Here is a 21,887-nt window from a genome sequence, read left to right on the forward strand (position 1 = left end):
GTAAGAGAAGCAATTTGAATGCTCCGATGTGCAATGAAGAAGTTGGAGCGAGACGAGTCAAGTGTGGAATCTAGGAATTTGTTTGGAATGGCAGAAACAAACGTTATCTTAAAATCTTAAAAATCATGTATTTTTGCTCGGCACTATATTTAGAAGTATTGTTTTTATTTATGTATTCAAATTATTTCGCGCCAGAAGATAAACTCAATGTTGACTCCCAATGGCTTTAGTTATCAATAACACATGAACATGCATTGGCAGCATTAGTACAGACCTGTGTTTTTACACTGTTTTTACTTAAAAAAGTCTTTGTGTGTGTGTGCGTGTGTGTGTGTGTGTGTGTGTGTACTCAACCTAAAGAACCAGACCAGTAGGTTTGCAAGGTTCAGTTCCTGAACAGCGAATCATCCACACTACACACAGCATTATAGCTTTGGATTTGAACAATTACAGACTTCCATTGATTTCCATTAAGTTTTGCCCACTATGAAGTAAGCAGACTCTTAAAACTAGCTTGAGTTGTGTCCATCTGTCACACTGTGCTTTAGTTATTGTCAATGTTACATGATCATTGTGTGACAATGCTTTAATATGAAATGTTTGATCTGCATTGCCTCAGATCAATTTCGTAATGTTGACAAAAATGTTATTAAATGGAAATCAATGGTTGATTGGAACAGTAGCTCAATTTATTTAGAAAACTGTATTGCGAAACACTTTTTTGAAAAATGGTTGACTCTAATGCAAAGTAAAGGGCGTAAATTGGCTAAAACATGCAAAACCAGAGGTATAGTAACGAAGAGGTCCATAGAACCTGATTCACAAAGGTTTGTTTTTGTACAACAAAAGTAAGGTGGTACAACTTTTGTTGACACCAGATAAAAGGTCAAGAGACCAAAGGATACACAAAATCAGACAGTTCCAAGCGATAAAAGTTATTAAACTAATGTAAACCAGGATGCAGTAAGCTTTTATTTACCAAAAGGTGTTTCAAATTAGTTTATTATTAGTTTAACTCACTGCAGTGAATATACAGGAAATGACTGACATGTTGAAGTAAAATTAAAAAATATATATATATATATAGTAAGTTATGAAATGACAAGCCCCACAGTTTGTCTGAAAACTTTTGTGGGTTTGAATTGCTGCTGCGTGAAACCAACCGACTGTTTCAGAGGAAGCCTTGTGCACATCTGGTGCTGTTTCATAAGCCTGACAATGAACATGAACTTTTACAGGTTTTTTATTTCTGTGCATAAACATTTTAATGAGCCCAAGTGTTCCCCAGACTCCTACACACTACAATATGTGCAGTTTTTAACTTCTACCTTAAGACAAATGGATTTTCAATGGTGGTCAAATTACTCTATAGAATAGCTGATCTTGCCATCTATCTCTTCTGTCAGCTACACACAGAAGCTTAAGAGATGCCACTGCTGGGGGCAAACATTAATAACTGATATTGTTATTAAGTTATTAAACACAGGTTTTGTTTGCACACTAACTCATAAAATATCAAATTAAAAGGTTTCCTTGAATCATTGGTGCCTATATATTATTATTCATTTTATATCAACAAGTCTCTTTTTTCACTTAATTAAAGGTCATCCTTCCACAGTAACAATAATACTCCATCTTCTGCGATAATTGAGGTGATACAGAATATTCACAGCGGCATTGTGATCAGAGTAATAGTCGGTATGTGTATTTAAAGAAATAATCCTCTCAGGCGAAGTGGTTTCATGCTTTTGAATAACAGTTAACATTTCATCGGTTTCTCATTTTAATATTGATATAAGTATAATGAAACAATAATGAACATGACAGAGTTGGATTTGTGAAGCTAGCTGGTAGTTAGAAATACGGATCCTACAGAGTGTGGTGAGACCCTGACATTTCCTCAAGCGCCACCACGAGGTTGATATTTGTGATTTTAGAGTGAAAAGCGCTAACACAAGGTTGATTGCTACGACATTTGGTACAGACGTTCATGCTCCTCTGATGATGAATTGTAATATCATTGGTGATCGCCTGACTCGGGTAAATTAGTAAATATCTGCAAAACTAATGACATTCCCAACATATTCAGTTGCATTTTGTGTTTATTGATAATTGGCAAATGTTAGCATGCTAAAACTAAATTGTGAACATGGTAAGCAACTGCTCGGTCTATATCTCAAAGGTTAAATTATTTAAACTTTGACCTAGGTTGCTACTGAATTTTAGCTCAACCAATGAGATGACCGGGGCAACTGTTTTGATACCTGCGCTGCGTTTAGCCTCTGACAGGTTCTGCGCCCTACCTCGCAGTGAGCAAAGAGACAATTTGTTCGTGAAGGCAGCTTTAGTCCTGTTAAATGATATCCAGATCAGCTGAAAAATATTGTGGCACAAACAGTGGTGGAAAGTAAATTACATTACATTACACATTTACCAAAGTAGTGTACCTAAGTACAATTCTGAGGTACTTGTTCTTTACTAAAGTATGTCAAATGCATGCAACTGTAGACTTTTAGAGATAAGAAAGTTGTTTTTAATTTGACAAATACAGTTATGGGCAGATTTAGATTTTACAGGCCTGTTTTACAGTGTATATAATCTTATCTTTAAGTAAATCCACCTCAGCAACATCAGTAAAATGTTGCTTACTTTTCATGCTTAAAGTACATTTTAAAGCTGAGAGTTGGTCTTCTGTACAACTGAAGTACTAAAAGTTAAATTTAGCATCACCCCTACTTAAAAATAGATGCATAATGACAATCAGTGTTTTCAGCAAAAAGCAGAAGACTTGAACTTTACCTTGTGTCATTTATTTATACAGAAAGACGGACCTTTTTTGCAGGCAAACCATTTGTAGGGAGAAGAGAGTACATTACATTAATCTGACTAATGAGCTATCACATTGAATAAATAAATCTGCGAGAACAATAATGTATTTTAATAAGAAATGCTAAAGGCCACTCAGATGAAAAATTACCTCTCAAAAGCCTTAGCCTAAAGAATAAATCTGGCTTGCCCATTTTGTTGACACGTACGGGCCATGTGAAGTTGATTTTAAAAATTGATCACCAGAAAGTACTGGGAGAGAGATTTGCTGATAAGCAAAAGAATAGGTTCGTGTTTTTGAATCACAACATCCTATCGATCCTCTTTGAATAACGCTTAGTAGAAGAGCCACAGACTTAGGGATTATTTATGGATCCTCTTGACCTCAGCATTTTCTTTAAGGCTATGAAATTGACTGCCACATCTGCACACGTTCAATGGATAAATCTAAAGTGACAGCGATAATGTGAGTGGAGAGATTAGCAGTTTTCAGCTTTATGTTCTTTACCCTACAAAGACATACATCATCATCCGCCTCACCTGCAGTGTGCTCGTCTTTAGCCTGCGTGGTTTTTTTGAGACGGCGTTCTCATTTGTCACTTTTGATCCATCAATAATGTGCTGATAACAGAGACAAAACTGGAATATTTTTAGAAGTTGCATTAGTATTGAACCTTATTCCTTTCAAATCAACGTTTAAAGTGATTTCTTCTCTACATCCTAAATGTCTATGTTTAAAAAAAGTAGATATTAGTGCAGAACAGCATTCAGCTTGCAGCAGAGACTTTGAATAAAAAACAAAAATAAATTCGAAATTAGTTTTTTAGTGGCCTGGCATGGAAATATTCTTCTTCTGTACCTGATTCACTGATCACTCATCTGTTCACACAATCTGATGATGTTTGTGTCGAAGTCCAGAAACAAAATGGTTCAAAGATTTGTTTTATAGAGTGGACTCGATCTTCCTCCTGTGCCAAACTAATACGCAGCAGTTAGAGTGAGCAATCAACTGGAAATGGAAATGTGAGCAGCTCAAGAAGAAGCTAATTTTTCCCTTAAGAGCATGAGTGTTCTTGCCAAAATGTGTGATTCTCTTTCTCATCGCGACGGTTCTGAGGGTATACTGGCTGATGTTCACAGCCTCCTACTGTTATACATTGTTGACACTTTTACTGTGCCTGATGCCTGATGCTAGTGTTTCTTTGGTGTTTATTCAAAATGACACAAACATCATGTAATACTACTTTCTAATAAGTCATCCTACAAAAGGTTTAAACATTTTAACTCATACATTTATTTCCATTTAATAAGAACATTTAGGATTTACAGATTGGTTAGAAGCAACTGACCGTTACACCTCGCCACAAAAGGCAATTATCCAATTATACATGATGACTGATTGAAAAGCAGTTTAATAATAACAAATAACAGTTATGACCGCATTGTATTTTCATTAGAAAGTGAGAAAACAATCAGAGCTCAGAGAGTCCCTGTTAGTCATATTTTGCAGCTTGGGCATTATTACAAAATAGAAAGGACCAACCCAAAGAAAAAAGGGATTTTTAGACAACCTGGCAACCCATAATTTGTTCTTAATATTGGTTAACAGATCCATAAAACGCAAGTAGATGACTTATTACACATGTATAAAGTAATTAAAGCTTATTAACCTGTTATAAAGATTTCTTTGGAATGTGATGCAAATAATTTGGTAAACGAGTGATAACATGCCACATATTTAGACTTCTCTTTAACACTTGTTTGTGCTGCATCAAAGATTTAGTGCTTTTCTCCCTAAACTTTAAAATAAACTTTTCATTCCTCTTTTGTGGTAGAAAAAAACAAACCCCCAAACAAAACCTTTGAAGGTACAGTTTCTTCCTTGGTTTGTTTAGAAGCGAGGTAGTTTCTCTTTTTAAAGCTACACGTCTCACACAACTGACTGAGGCAACACAGTCAAAGAAATGTGGAGGCAGAGACAAAGAGCTGCGATGTGATGAAAGAACGAGACACCGAGAAGAAAAGGCAAGCACAGGATAGTTGTCACTATGAAACAGCCGCTGATCTGTAATGGCACTGATACATTCACCATATAATCCCTGTATGTGTGTAGATCCTTCTTCTTGGCATCCTGAATCAATACAGACAAAGCATCTACAACTACAAAATATCTACGTGAGACATTCTTGCGGCTGTACATTTTGTTGGCATTCAGCTGAATATTAATGAGTCACTCATTGCTGGTGTGTATCCGTATGTTCAACAATATATAGGTGTGTGAGCGGTGTGAATGTTAATATGCCATTGTGGGGACCAAGTATTAGCAGTGGATTACAGGTGACTAGCAGGCTTTTGAATCTCTTGTCTGTGATACCCTTTGAATGTGTTCACTCCCTTTGAAGTGATGTCAGTTTTAAAATATCTCAGCCCTTTTATGTTTAACCAGGGATGTTTGCGTTCAAGGATTCTTTTTTTTTTTTAGGAGGAGGAGGAGATGAAAGCATCACAACAGTCAGCATCCATCAAAGAGGGAGAAAGTCTCGGAAAATTCCTGCACATAACGAAGCATGACTTGTTAAAACACAACATGAGGCTGTTGTTGTGTCTGCACTGGGTGATTAGGGTGCAACAGCGGGTTAAAGAGTTGAATGACAGGCGGATCCTGACAGAGCTCTGTCACTGGATTTGATCGACTGATTGTGTGTTTCGCAGCAGTAATGAGCTTTACAGTATGTGTGTAATGTGCCAGAAGCTGATTCGTATGCTGGATGAGCTGGCTAATTGTTCACAGTGCACATTCCCCCAGTCCCATGGCTCCTCTGATTTGGATTCATTTAGCCTTTATTTTACCTCATTATACAGGCCCGTGTTATTGCCAGGTTGTATGTGAAGTATTTTGCAGTGTTGAAATTGACTCTGGTAATTTAATTTAAAAAATCAACTGCAGAACCCTGCACCTCTTAAATACAAAACAGAGTGGGGAGGTGCAAATTTGAACTTATCGGTTTTGGTACAGAAAAAAAAAGAACATCCTCTTGTCATTTTATTTTATTGCTCTCAACAACAAGCTGAAACAGCTTTATTCATTTCCTCATATTGCAAAAAAAAAAAAATCCCAAGCTGAAGTTGCCAATGAATTGTGCTCCCTACAACCTTGGACACAAATCATATGTCAGGAGCAGTTGTGGGGGCATTTTTTTTTTTATTTCAAGGAGTAAAGCTGGCTCACAGCTACGAGCAGTACGGCTAGGAAGAGCATGCAGAGCTACAGTTCAGTAGGTCTGTAAGCCAGGGGATGAAAATGTTCTCTGATGCTGATCCTGCGGTTGCTGTGGATCCCAAACAGCAGCACAGAGAACTGACAAACCCGGGTATTTACTCTGGCATTCCAGTGGTAGTCTCTTCTCCGTCCAAAACAAACAATACCCTATGCATAGACCTGATCTTCCTGGAAAAACACACTCTCACCACTGCAAAAAATTCTGGTCACCAAAAGCTCCATCAGGCTGTGCGGCTGTATAAGCAGTATGGTTGAGATATAATAGTTTGCATTTAAATTCGAAAGAAAAGAAACTCCTGCTGGGGAGTTAAGACTCTTTCTGTAAAGATTTCCTTGGTAATCATCATAGTTGATTCATCTCTATCTCTCTCAGTGTGACTGTATGAGTGAAAGTCCTTGCATGTGTGTGTTCGTGCTGTGCTGCTTGGCACTCCACCCTTGTGTGGGCAATGCACCCCTGAGGCTAGTACCCCACAAAGCAAGTAATGGCGCTAAGGATGCAGATAGAAGACTGATTTAGACTGAGAGGCGTCTCTAATCGTACGAGTTGTCAGAAGTGTTGTGCCGTAGATTAGCCGACTTCTCTTTATTTCCTCTATGATCATCATCTCCTCTGTGTTCATCACCTCCTCCTGCAAGGACCGCCTCGCAACACCCTACATTCACATTTTATTATTGTTATTAGTAGTAGTAATGTCAGCTGGATTATTGTTGTTGTTTGCAGCAGTCGCATCGTTTTTTCATTAGAAACCTGCTTTTAGTATTATTTCTCTGGAAAGTGGTGGGATACAGTATGAAACAAAGAGAGCGCTGTGCTTGGTAGCTCACCACAGGGCCGGGTTTCAAACCTACATATTTTTTGGACCCAATCAAAATGTGTCTGTGGCACAGAGTTTTGAAAACTGTCAAGTACTGAAAGCTAGCATCTAAAGCCTCTTGTTTACTAATTTTCTGTTCAGAGAGTTCCTGATTTAATTTTTTTTCAATTACCAATTTTAGAACCAATGATTTTCAAATAATACGCAGCCCACATTAGACACATTAAATCCACTGGTGCAAAGTAACTGTAATTACGTAAGTAAAGTCCTGCATGTTCACGTCATTTTGTAGGTTTTACTCCACTACAGTTACGATTTCAACAGCCTACAATAAGCATGTCAAAATGCAACATGATCTCACAGAAATATATACGTGAAATGACCACAACCTCTTAACAGCTGGAACGTAATATATTCAAATTAAGTGCCACCACCACAGAAACAATTTAGTTTCAAGCAACACAACTTTGTTAGGTACAACATCGAATAGATCATTGGTTAAAATAAGTGTGTTTTTTATATAACTTAACTTACACAGCTTTAAAGTAAGTCAAAGTTGACTTTTGGGTTCATACTGGACACAAACAGCGGTCTCCTCGGGGAAAATCCTGTATCTGACCACGCCATCCACTCTTACCTCCTCCCTATGTGTAATGTGATTAAAACATACTCATGGTTAACCTGGGAATTGGTGTGTCCACCACGACAAGGGATCCATTTAACTTTCCATTGGTAATGTTTCCCCGGTGCCTGCATGCAATTTTAACGCATTACATTACACCACCACGTAATGTCCTGGTGATTTCATGTATTTCTATGAGTTCAGGCTGAAAATATAATATATTGTTAAACAATAAATTCAATATAAAAATATGTAAAATGAGCTTCACCTCAACCAACTATAATATTAAAATGCTGTTTACCCATCTACCTAGTAATATAAATCTAATAATGTATTGTAATATAGCATTAACAGGGGCCACTCTAAAAATATCCCCACTACATCCTCCACCGCATGAATCACTGCATTATTTATTCAGCATAGTGTCTGTGAAATAACGTTGTTTGTGTTAAACAATGTTCTAAATGTACACAGGCAGCTGAGGCAATGACAGATATACATCTTCTTTATCTAAGGTGAGAAGTGCAGGGAGAGATAAGCGAAAGTTGTGTAATGTCATCTCATTAGTATGTGGGCTGACTTAAAGGCGCAGAAGCGTTGCGCTGCGGCCGAACATACCACGCAATTAGCTCCTGTGAATATGTGCGAGTCTCTCAGTTTGTTGGACTCTGGTTTGCTTGGTACGTGGCGTCTTTGATGGTGTGCTGCAAGTTCTGGCGCTCTGATCTGGAGCAATATACACAATATAATGTTTCTCAACACAACATCATAGCCGCATGTTTCATCTGTCCTCAAATTCTCATGCTGCTCTCAAAACAAATTGACTCATTCCCATTAGATTTAACTGCAAACATTGGCAGTAAAATGTATGCTAATGGTGTCGGAGATGCAATCGCGCAGTGTATCCCCAAAGTAGTTACAGAGGTGTCTTTGGTGTTTCTGAGAAAGATGTGGAAAAGTCATTACAACTTAAACTGTGTAAATTGCTGCAACCAAATGCGACCACCCTAAGTTATGTGGGTGGTACACGAACAACAAAGTCTAACTCTGACTCGCCTGAAATAGAAACACAGCCGCACAAGGCTCGGCATATAAATTTGCGTGTACTTCCTGCTGCATTCTACCGCTCATTTGTTTACACCCAGTGCCAGCTGGGGGCACGTGAAGATTAAAGAGGTAACTTTAACCTATGGAAGCTGGAAACAGCGGTGACAGAAAAATCAAGAGAACAAGAGCAACGGGGATCCCGGTGAAAAGGGAATGAGGAGTTAGAAATTGTTTGATTGATCAAGAAGTTGCAGATATTCCCCTAACAAGCTCAGCAAACTGATCCTCTGGAGGCTTCTTTTTAAAAAGTGTTGACCAACAGTTGCCAACCCACAAATACAGAGGCAAAACCGACAGTACAGACACAGCGCTTTGGGATACTTTTTGACAGTCTCGCACCGGGAGTTGGTTTGCAAAGTTAGTTTTAGTCAAAGCCAGCAGGTCTCCGCACAGAATGGAGGTGGAAGCCAATTGTCCTGCTGTGTCTTTTCAGAAGGAGCAGAGCCTTGAAAGGTCAGGTCACCCTGATCACTTCTTTTCTCATTTACCCCAAGTGCTTTTTGAGTTTTAGTATTATTGGCCACGGTTTTGAGACATCTGACTTTTGAGATTTCTGCCGCCACCTCAAAACAATGAAATTGAATCCATTTTTGTTGATTGTATTAAAACTGTTTTCAGTTTCAGTTGTCAGTTTTCATTGGAACCATTCACACAGATGACAACAGGGTTTTTATACTTTTTACAGACCAGTATGCCCAGTCAGAATTGGGTGACTCAATAGCTGTATAGTGTCCATAGCTCACAATTTACGTTCAGTGCCAACATTTAGTGTCAGTGTGAGGCTATTGAATGAAGGCTGGGACATGGTCTTGAGCTATGGGGTATGACACATGCACAGTGTAAGTGGAGCTGCAATCTTGGAGGGTTACGGTGGACGAAGAAAGTGACAATAAAAAAGTAAATAAAAATAAAAATGTTGCCACTGATTCTGGATTTTGCAGATTCGTTCGATATTGACTACAAATGAAAATCCATCAACGCCAGTAAGAAGAATCTTCCGTTCTGGTGTCTTACTATTTCTGGCCATTGATCATTTACTGCAACAATTTTCACACCCGCTTAATTGCCGTAATCTGTGGATGAGGCCACATTTTAAGAAACAGCTTTACGTCAAGTTCTACGACAACACCATTGGTCTTTCAAGCCGTGTGAGAGAGGACAGAAAAAAAACCTGAATCAACATCAAATGCTTTGAATCCAGCTTTTTATGAAAAGTAAAATATGTAAATTTTACAGAAAAGGACACTTCATTTCAGATACACATAGCAACGTGTTTATAGGTTCTCAGTGATGGAAGGACATGGCGTTCACTTCCCATTGCTCTCTGTCCACATGCAGTTTCCGTGTCTTCCTGTTTGTCTACACATTTCCTCAGCAGGTTGTAGGATATCTACTGTAGAAGCAGTGAGTCGAACAAATGAACAAACGCTTGTTTGCTTTTGACTCACTTCTTCTAGAGATGTTCTCCCTTTGATCATACGGCTCTCTGCTTGTTTCCTCCCAAACTCAACAAACATACAATCACGGGGAGTGGAGACTAAATTGCCAGTTGGTACAAATGCGAATGTGGACCCCGGCATGCCTCGCAGTCCCTGAGGCTAATTGGAATCCAAATGTGGAATAATAAACCTACGCTTTGCCCATACCACTGGTCGTCATTGTTATACTTCCTCTGAGACAACTCTGAATCCCGGCACCAGTCAGGCTCATAGCGGTGCTGCTTTTTTTTTTTACTCTATGCGTTTGAGTTTGCGTGTGTGTTTCTGGCCTGTCAGTGTGGCACATCAGCAGTCGTAACAGGCGGTCCCTGTGGAGGGCAGACTGACAGGTAGGTAATGATCAAAGAGGCTGTTTCCTGTGTTTCATGTTGGGCTCAGAGAGAGACACATCTGTACTGCTGGTGCCTCTTCTCTTTCATGGGCTCTGGTTGCAGATAGCAACTCATCTCACACACGTGCATGCATACGCATGCGAGCACAAACTTGAGTCATTTTGAGACTCCTCACATTAACAGCTACTAACACAGTTCTCAGATTCAGCCTCACTCTCCCCCGTGTGACATTCCCTCCCCTCTAAAAAAGTGCTGAACTTTTGCTGCCTGCACGCCGACTCTCAGTCATCTCAAACTGTCATCTGAACTGTATGTATCCCACATCCATAAAATATTCACCTGAAGGGGAAACACAGGCAAAGCCACCCAGTCCGTCTCCAATTCGACCCCCCTCACCTCCCTCCCCAAGTAAGCAGGACTATCTCTCTGACTCAGGTGCCAGGCCACTCACAGATATCTTACCCTCAATCTTGTGTCCACACTTGCCAGTGGCTGTGTGGACGGGTTTGTACTCCGCTCTGCTCTGTTCAGCCTGCCGGTTTCTGTCTAATCAATTGAAGCAATTCAGATTGTATTTGAGAAACGCCGAATCTCATCTCAGGTTGGATGTTGTTGGAAATGAACTGCATCCTTGAGGATGGGTGTAAAAACAGCTTCACTTTATCTGGGAGATTAAAACTTCAGGGTCACGGTAATCTGTTTTAATGAAACTGTCAAGTAATCCGAGAATCTGTAAACTTTGTGTGTGTGTGTGTGTGTCACGCCGGCGTGTCCGGGTACTCGTTTCTGTGCATATGTGTGTTTTATCTGACTGGATTTATACATGATTTTTAAATTACTGATTGGCAGACTAGAGGGTTAGGTGATTGCAATGAGAGGTAAATTAACTGGCAATTAACCAATGTTAAGGTAATTGCGTAGCCAATCAAATATACTCAAAGCAGGTAGTGGAAGCATGAAGAGCTAATTTAAAACAGCTATAAGAACTACTTCTTTATGCTCTCTTAGCCCTCTTAATTTTGCAGGAAATTCTATTTGTACAGACAGCTATATTTATTTGCTAGATTCACACCTTTCTACCACCCGTCCAATTGGCCTTTTCTTAATACTGACTTCAGACACAACCTGAACCCTTCCCTTGAGCCTGATTGTATATCTTCTGACATTTTACAAACTGAAATCCTAAATAAGTTATTCAAGAAAATAATAATCAAATTAATTGATTAAATAATAAGCTTAAATAATTTAAAGCTTAAATAATTTTTAAATTGCAGCCCTACTTCAGGAAAACTGACAGAATGTAGCCCATTAGATGCAATTTTTTGAGACACTCTGCTGCCTCAAGTTGGTCGTTATTACCGGTAATATAAGATACAATAAGAGTGGATAAGATAAGCCTTCATTGATCCCCACCGGAGAAATTTGATCGTTGCAGCAGCACAAGTTAAGTACATAATAAGAGGTATATAAAACTAAAATAATGAATTAAAGGAAAGAATGTAAACTGTATGACAGTAATTTAAGACAAAATTAAAAAGGCAAGAAAGAGAGTGGTGTGACGTGATCAGCAGCAGCAAAGTCATCATGTCTAGTACATGTAAACAGTGTGCACCACACTAATAGGCTATGATGAAGACATGCTACGTAGTGCTTGTCTGTGACTAAGGTTGTAAACTGTATTAAAGCTGGAGGAGTGAAAACATGTACGTATTTTCTTTTACATTTACCTAAAGCTGTAGACCGTTTCTTACTGTAACATGTCCGTCTTCCTCTTCCACCGAGGGCTCGTCAATAAACACAGTGAACTCGAAGCCGACCCTTTTTTTACACACCAACGCTGGCAGCTGATCCCTCTGAAAACCCACTGAATCTCTGTGAAGGGGGGGAAGGGATGTGTAGCTGGCGAGCACGAAAAAGCTTCAAATGATTGATAGCCATTTGTTTTGCCTGCTTAATACAACATAAACTCTCCAGCGATTCATCACCAGAGTGAGGGTTTTCCACGGTGCCTCTGCAAAGCCCACTAAAAATAATTCATTTTCTGCAAGCTACGAGCCAGGCGCTAATGTTAAATATTCATGCGGGTCCAGTCTAAATGATGTGGCCATTGGCACACAGTTAGAGCACACTCTGTGGATGGGAGGAAATGTCAAGCTGTGAATAAATGAAAGCAGTGAAGCCGTATATTACCCTGCCATTGTGAATTTACTATACTGTAGTTACAATTTCGTATTGGCCACTTCAAATAGATCTTTTATAATCAATACACTCGAGCATATTGCCACGTTGGCAATAATCTGGACTCGTTGCGTTAGCTCGTCCTTTACTCACTGTTGTGTTTGTTGCCTAATTTGTACCTCATGAATTTTAACAGAGGGGTTATTTCTGTTGTAAGAGTCGGCGTGTTTAGTGACACCGACAATCAAAGCAACTAAGTTGACTCTCTTCAAAGATGTCGATGGACTGCGAGCGCCTCTCGTCACATGAGATCAATATGGCTTGAGCCTATGCAGCTGTTACGGTTTGATTTGTATTGACTGCCACATCAGTCAACCGCATTCGCTTCTGAGGCGTTTTTACAGCACGGGCACGCTGACGCGGAGAAGATGTTGTCATGGTTGCACAGAAATTGTCTTTGAGACGTTATAGGTCATGATATCAGTAAGCACAGTGGACGGAACGGACAGAATATAATAGAACGTACTGGGTGGAGTATCCATTTAGAGCAGAACTCAAATAGAGAGCACAATGTCCGCTGTGCATCATTTGGATGGAATAGGGAATGTTAAATGGCCTCATATTGACAGACACACTCTACCAGTATTCATTTTTATTACACACATATTGCCACTCACATTCACACACACATTTCCTCCCGCAGTCTCTGACTAATGAGGCCTAGGGCTAGAGATGGTTCCATCAAGGAACTTCCCCCTCTTTCTCTCCCTCTCTAACACACACACACACACACACACACACACACACATACACTCGCGCTCCCCTCTCTCAAACATGCAGCTGATTGATAGCAGTGATTTGACTGAGAAAAGGGAAATGGGAAATTGAAAAATGGTGGAAGAAGATTGGAAACAACGCGCTGATTATAAACTCTGCGAGGAAACAAAAGGCCTTCCCTCTGCCTTTTTTCTTAGCAAAGAGGTAGCAGGTGTGTGTCTGACAGGTGCCTGATTGAGGCGCACAAAAGACATTACAACTGCAAACAAATGGACGTGTTTAGCGTCCCCGGATGCAGTTAACGTTTTGGGCTGATAGATGTGATTATGAGTATATGAGCAGTGGCAGCCAGAGAATGGGCGCAGGTGTTAAAGAGAGTCAAGCAGAAAAGGAGGCTTGTTATTGTTGTGATGATAATAATAATCCATCCATAGAATTAATGGTATGTCGTCAGCAAGGTCAACAGCCTTGGGGATGCTTTCAATACGTCTCATATTGTAATAATAATACATCACTCTGCTGGAGACAGATACACAGCAGGCACAAGACCACACAGATTTATCATCATGAGATAAAAAAAAACAAAATTAAAGAGAACGACCACCGTTGCGTTCTACATTCACTGATTTACAAAATAACCTCAATTACCTCGAAGCCATCGCCACTTATTTTGGTCTTTTGATGTTTATGTTCTCATGTTTCAGGAAAATAAACAAGAGCACTTTTTTAACAGTGAGAATAAATTAGTCGCTACCTCCTTGTGAAACAGCTTTGTGTATTTCATAAATGAGGGAGCGCCTTGGCCGAGGCCCCGGTGGTTTAATATTCTCTGAGAGCTTCCAGACAGTGAGTGGTGGTGCAGCAGCTGTCTCTTGACCCTGCTGCACTCCCACTTACCCCTCTGACCACCTCCTTTTCACTGGGCAGGCTGTGGCGATGACAAGCCTGTCAGAAGCTTCTCCTAATGTCCTAATTAACCATCTCTCACACACACACACACACACACACACACAGAGAGACAAACATACACACAGAAAGGCTTGTGCAGATGCACATTCATAGTGAGTAAGCAGATCTACTGGCAGACAGGAAAGCACACACACATTGCTTCTGTGAGCATTGCTCATGTGAGCTTTCCTGGCAAGAGACCATACTATATAGGTGAGGCATTACAGCGTCTTTTTGAAAAGCAAAAAATATCCCTCCCTCAAGACTCTTTGGAGGCTTTGATTTAAATCGTTCTGCATGCGTTTTGATCCGGGCAGGGCTGCGTGTTGAATCAGAGCTACCGTTTCTCTCCTGTGGTAACAAACGCAGCACTCCTGCCGCAAGTTTTCTTTTTAAAAGAAACTAAGACCGGCGCTGAAAAGAGGCTTCGCAGCAGTGCCTGCTGCCTCTGAAGAGCAAAACACAAAAAGATGCAGCGTCACCCGAAATAGACAATCCGAATGAGATGTGATGTGTCACTTTGCCAGAGGTTAAGCTTGCCTTGGCTTTAAGCAAGACTCTCTCTCTGCTGCATTGGTTTTTGGGTGCGGAGCGACACTGCCGCTGCTGCACTTAAGTCCATGCTCAGTCAACCGGTCTTGTTAACATAACAGAGTGAATGATTGTGCCTCGTAGGAAAAAGGAAATCATTGTACTACCTCCTAGCGAATGCACTTGGTTGGTGATTTATAGACCTCTGAAGTTGCTGCATTTGTCACAATCAGCATGACTTAATAGTTTGCTACTATAACGCTCTTCCTGCTTGATATTATGTTGATTTGAGACATCCTCTCGTAGAATAGTCTTGTTTCATGATATATGTGAAATTAGCTTTTGTGTCTCTGTGATCTTATCGCATTTTGATGCTGTTTTATTTGTGTAACGGGGAGAGCTCTGTGTCTGTCGAGGCTGTGACGAGGCTGTGTGGAACAGCAGCCTGGCATCTACAGTAGGCAAAAATGTGTTAGTGTTCTCTTTCTTCTTGACAACAACTGTGTGAGCCGAACGCTGCCTGAGTTGTCATTAAAGTGGCTGGCTGCCGTTTGCAGCTTATTTTTGCGTGCGTGTCAGCAGCAGAGACATTTCCGTGTGTGTTGTGAGTGACAGGACACAGTCACACAAGATTACACACCTTTTTTTGTTCTTAAAGGAATTACTGAAGCTGAAATGTCTTAATTTGAGCCTTTTATTCATAAGAACAACCATCTAGTGTTGTTTATTATCTGCAATTGTAGATGCCAATAGCACTTTACTAAGAGCAAGCAAGGTACCAAATTCAATATATCTGCTTTCTATCCGACAGCATTTCTGAAGGATTATCCTTAATCCTTAATCCCTCAAAGTAAAAATTGTCTTCAACTACATGTGTCCTCCTGTCTTTTAATGAGTACAACATAAACATTCAGGTCAGAGATCGGACATTTACAAAGCGAATCTCATTAACACTGAGCAATTAACCACCTCTGTGGGGATACTGGCAAAATCTCCTACTTATTCCACTTTATCGTGCAAGAACATGCTTTGCATCTCCTGTAAACCAACCTGATTAATATGTTTCAGTCGACTCTGGGGAGAATTAATCTGAGTATTCCCAGTAGTGTTTGCAGGTGAGCGTTTTTTGATATCTCACTGACATGTTAGGCTGGATTAAGCTGTAGCTGAGTGATGATAATAATAAAAGAAGCAGGCCAAGTCTGTAAATACAATGCAACTAAATTACTAAATAATGCACCAAACTGCATAAACAAGCCACTACAGGCACAGATGCATCATCTGTTAAAGTGCAAGCCTCCAGTAATAAGCATTCAATTATTGAACATGGAAGTATGATGCTATCTTCACTTGCATATGGAGTTGGGCTCCAACAAATAATCATTTATATTATCAATTAATCTAACAATTAGTTCCTCTATTATTTGTTAGGTGTATATAAGGTCAGAAAATAGTGAGACGTGCCAATGAAATCACATTTTCTTACAGTAAACTGCTTGTTTTGTCAAACAAATAGTACGAAACCCAAAGGTTTGCTGTCACAGAATATAAATAAACCAGGATATGGAGTTTGCACAGTTGCCATGAAGATGGATATCTCAAAATCATTGCATTTGCTGATGAAGACAGAGTAATATGGTTGAAAGCTCTGGGAAATACTATTTAGTGGAACTTTGGATTGTTTGTCAAATTCCAATTTATACAGAAAATCTGTAGATAATATATGAATTATTTAATGTGTACCTGAAACAATCATGGCTGACAACAAAGACTTACAACAGGTGTCGGAAGTTTTTTCTTCTTCTTCTTCTTCTTCTTTTTGGTGAGGACAGCCGGAACACTTTGATCAGTTTCTTTTGTGAAAATCCTGACCTCAAAAGTCGCCTGTGTTTATTGGGTCCACTCTGCAGGAGCTCGCTTCTCCATTCGACTTCTTGAAGAGAAAAAGTTTGAAGCCCACCTCTGATCCCTCTAATTAAATGAAAACACAGTGGGCTACACACAGTAAGAACGCATGGCTCCACACACACTCACACACACACAAGGGTAACCAATGTGGATCTCAATGGGGAACTACACAGAGTTCCAGCATCCAACTCTGTTGTGTCCTCTAATGCAGTGCGATCACACACTAGTTGACATGCAACACGCAGCAGATTATGAGCATAAATAAGCAAGGGAATGTTTTACCTGAAAGGAAGAACATTAATTCAAAGGCATCACACTAGTACTGTGAAGAAACGTTGCCTCATTAGTGTTACCCCACTGCTTTTACTGAGCAGCAGCATTATATATAGAGAGAGAGAGGCTATGTGCCTCTGCTACCCCCCAGACAGCCAGTCACCTGAGATCGTTGTTTGCCTCTGTGACTCAAAAAAGAATGCAGATTACGATGGATTTGTTCGGGTGACAATGGAGTGAACACAGGTGCCTGAATGCCAAAGCACCTGGAGCCTCACGTCTTCTGGAAAACATAATGGAGTGCTAAAAACATGCACTTTCAAATGTTCACAGCAAGCGTGTTTCCAGTTGGAAATGTAGCATCAATGTAGGTGGAAAACGGGGAAATGTTCCACTTTTGCGGTTTCTGCTTCGGAGGAACAGAAGAAGAGGTGAGGAGACAAGGACAGACATTATTTGGAGGATGGTTGGCCTGCCTGCTCTCATCCGCCGTGATTGACAGATTGGTGCAACGGCTGCACTCGCACGAATGCCATCACACGCGTTTCCCCAGAAATCTGTCTATCAGCACTGTCTAAGCAGAGCGACAGCCATGACATCTAATCACAGGCGAGCTGGCACCTCATAACTTCTACCTAATGTACTGCAGGGACAGGGAAGAGAAGGGGAGCACGGCAGACAAGCCACAACGCTATTTATAGCCCCTTCAGAGGCCACCAGCAGGAAGTGGATCATACTGAAGGGTTACGGAAGGTGTCACTGCACTATAGCACAAGTCTCTCTGTTAAGATATGTAGGTGTCTGTTGACAAGATTAAACACTGAGATGCACCGGTATCAGGGTGATATATTTCTGGTTTTTTACACTCTTGTAACATAAAACGAGGGCAGATATGCTACACATACAAGATGATAATGAGTCATTTACATAATGTTTCTACAACATAATAATTACCTGGCAATTAAAGCAGCTCAAAAGCCTCATTATGGGCTGTCCTGAGGGCTGGTTGGACTGGGATGCATACGCTGTGCTCATTCAAGCTCGAGTTTGAGTCTGGCTATCAACCTCGCAGCCTCGTTTTGGTCAAATCTCTTTCAGCTGAAGCAGAATTGCCCCCAAAAGCCTCATTATGTTGAATTAACATGTGAAAAATACACTGTTTTGACTGACACCTGCCATTTTTAAAGAAGCAGAGGCTTAAGCCGTGTGAGATATTGAAGCAGGCGCCTGGACACTGTTGAAAATGTGTTTCCCATCATGTGTGATTTGTCACTCACGTGTCTTTTGTCCTGAGGGAATTGCTGACACATTGAAAATGCACAAAGGAGTTTAACAAGGACATGTGTCATACCTTACACCCTTATTATGCCGGCAATGACAAGTGAGACAAGCAGTCACTTCGACATACTGTACGCTCGGCACTGAAGCCCACGTTGCTCACAGCCAGAGTAAAGAAGCTCCAAAGTGTGTGTGAAATGTCAATATAGAAAGACGGTGTGTGAAATATCAAAATGTAGATATATAGGTGTGTGGCAGAGGGCAGGGGAGAAAGTTTGTGTGTGTGGGAGAGAGAGAGAGAGAGAGAGAGAGCAAAAGAGGATGGGGGGTTGTTTATGAATAGCAGACAATGAATGATGGAAGCTCTCCCGAGGGTACAGGCCCTGAGCACTGCTGCGGGGACTTGGGAACACGCCAGTCTCCCATGCCCTGCGAGATGCCAGTTTGGGTGGGCACCGTTCCGAATGGGTGCTCTCTTCTCCAGGATCCACCGCAGGGTCCCAAGGGAGCGCCTCCAGGCAGTGGCTGCTCTCGAGCAGGGCTGGCTGGAATCTCAATCAGGGACATGAGGGGGGTTGAAAACAAAGTCCACATATCCCCTCTGTACCTCCATATTAATATAGCGCTGGATGAAGAGAGAAAATGGCTCATTATGTCAGGGATCGTACGCACCTGTGGAAGAACAGGATGATTACTCATTATGATGCTTTTTGTATTTGTCTTAATTGGTGGAAAATTACACGAATAGCATATGGAGATTGAATTTAATGAATTTCAACAGCCTCATTTGTCACTTATGAATAAGTTTCTTTACCAGTGGAATATGATTCTCTGCTTGCATCCTGTCTGCTCACAACCTGTCTGTTTTCTTCTCTTCTTCTCTCGCCCTCGCCCTGCGCTGCAACAGGAGCTGCTGAAACCGTGACAGGTATACTCTTTCTTTTTTGCTACCTGCTGTTCATTTGGAAGTGCTTGCTTCTGTTGATGTCTGTTGATTGGCTGTCCATCGCAGTATGTTCATCTGTGCATATTTACATTAATGGTTGGTTATGTTGGTGTTTCCTTTTCGGGAGAGGAGGAGAGAGCCACACAATCACAAAGCCGATCCACTCCTTTTTATTTCTAATTCTCAAATCAACATTTCGCCATATGTAATGGCAGATTTCAATTTGTCTTTAGACCACTAGGATGCCAGTTATGTTTTTCTGTTTTTAATTAGCTTTGCACAGCTCTACGTTGCTAGAAGGTGCAGTTTACCAATAGCAATTATACCAACAGTATAAAATATAGACTACTGGCTATAACTAGCCTATATCGCTTAGACTGTTTCTACAACCTTAGCAGCTCTGTGATCTACACTTAGGCACAACTGTGCTTTTAAATACATGCTTATGCTAACATGCTCACAATGAAAATGATGATGTTTAGCATGGTCAACATCTCAGCTTAAATTTTACCATGATAATATTTGCAAATGATGAATAGACACAAAGAACAAAAGTACATCAAGTTCACCATAAAACGATGTCCATTCTTATATACAATTATCCATAACGGTAAGATACCCGTTTACATTATATTACAGCAACATTTGGCCCGTACAGAACTTACTGTCTTTTTCAGAAACATAAAGTTGTGCGGCTGTCTCCTCCTTTCTTTAAATGTCCAGCTGCAAACTAACTCTTCAATAGAGGAGGTGAACTAACCCTTCAGCTCTTTATGTTATTTACTTCAATAAATAACATCCTCAAAACATGTGAGGTTGCTGTGAATCATTGACAGCACTTCTCTGGTTTTAGCTGGTATTAGTCGAGCCAAATTAGGGCAAAAAAAGAAAGTTTTCAACCCTCCAAAAAACAAACAATTTCTGCATTACAGAGTGGTACACGATTTTTGCAGAGCATCGGCCATTTTATTTACTTCCGAAAAATGACACACCTTTAAATATTTGGTGACTTTCTCAGGTGGAACAGTCTTATTTTGAAGTCATGCTGTAGCATCATTATACAACCAGTTCCTAGAGGTTCTAAGAGAGCTCGTCGCTGGCAGAAAAAAAAATGGTCAAATTAGTGGGTATGAAATTCTTGAAACCTTCCCATGCAGAGCATCTAGGGGAAAAAAATAGCATGGCACTAATTATGCCCTGAGACAGAAGATTTCTCACTTGTGAACATTCTTAAAACAGCATTTCATCATGAGGATCAGAGTCTAATGACGGAGCTGGATAAAGACACGCAGCGGTGAAAAGGAAGCATCAGAGAAGGATAGGGAGACACTTTGATTGTTAATGACTGGCTGTAGTCCTGGTTGTGCCTTGAAAGGACAGGACTGCTGCAGACAGCCGTGACTCAAGGGAGAGGAATTGGGGGGTGGCTGTCCTGCTTTTTGCTACCCCTTTCATGTCTTTTGATGTGAAAACAAGAGAGGAAAGTTCAAAGAGGGAGCCAGCTATATTCAAAGGTGCCTGTCTCCGAACTTCTGCTGGAGGAGCCGGTCTGCTAATATTTCCTGATTTCGTCAACTTTTTCTTAAAATTGGTCAGCGTGGTGGGGTGGGGTGGGGGGCGGTTGTTCTATGGCTGATGAGGCGAGCCTCCTTGCCAGACACTTGATGCCAGATTGTACATCCCCAAAGAGAGCGCACAGACTTTTGAAGGTCTGTATTTCCCTCTAACTGTTTCATTCAGTATGTTGTGATGCAGGAACAGGAGGGCAGCCATGTGTAGAGATACAGGCACTTTACTCTTCCAGACAGCTGCTGGAATGAGTTTGAATTTATCAGCCAGTCATCTGTGCCATGCCTCTGCCCACTCCCCGTTCATCCCCACCCACCACCCAGAATTAATGACTGCCTCTCCTCATTTGCACCCAATCATGACCAGGATGCCGAGGCAATTGAAAATGTTTACTCCAATTGCAAAAACCCTCCATGTTCCACAAAGTGGCCTGTTTTCCCTTTGATGGGATTGCTAATCACACCGACGTTATTTATGTGTGTTTTGAATTGGAGATGAGCCTAGGCTAGGATATTGGAGGGGGACCAACCTTGCTTGGGGCTGCTAAACCTTATGGAGAAATTATCTATTGCATTCCCTTTCTCTCAGTCCAACAGATTGGGAGCAGAATAACCTTGCTTTAAGGCTGCGCTATGTTGCTGTTTTGACTGCCAAATATATATTACTTTTACAGCGATGAAATAAAATAGACATCAAAAGACATCACATTGCTTTCGCCTAATCTTCTGCAACACTTAGTACATGTGCAGAGGAGCTCCGGCACACTTGATATCATTGAAAACTTACACACTTCAGTTCTCCACATGAAGATTATTTTGACTTATCAATTTATTTTTTTATGTAGGAAGGAAGCAATTAATCGCTCACTCTTCTCATTTTGAACTAAAGTAAATCATCAAACTAAACCACACTTACTTCCATTTTGGAGGATTCACCACCCTAAGATTTAAGTCCAATTTAAGGAAATGTTATATATATATATATATATATATATA

The 21,887-nt window shown here is 40.6% G+C and overlaps 1 protein-coding gene across 2 annotated transcripts in view; it reads left to right on the plus strand.

The window, feature by feature from the left end:
- cadm1b (cell adhesion molecule 1b) overlaps window positions 1-21,887 on the plus strand; it is a 121,586-nt gene that overhangs the window by 64,127 nt on the left and 35,572 nt on the right. For both annotated transcript variants that reach the window (XM_031873537.1, XM_031873538.1), the window contains exon 2: window positions 19,285-19,305. In XM_031873537.1, coding sequence (XP_031729397.1) covers window positions 19,285-19,305 — 21 coding nt within the window. The remainder of the gene's footprint in view (window positions 1-19,284; window positions 19,306-21,887) is intronic.

Source organism: Anarrhichthys ocellatus, unplaced genomic scaffold (assembly GCF_004355925.1).
Source record: "Anarrhichthys ocellatus isolate YVR2014 unplaced genomic scaffold, GSC_Weel_1.0 scaffold72, whole genome shotgun sequence".
Taxonomy (NCBI): domain Eukaryota; kingdom Metazoa; phylum Chordata; class Actinopteri; order Perciformes; family Anarhichadidae; genus Anarrhichthys; species Anarrhichthys ocellatus.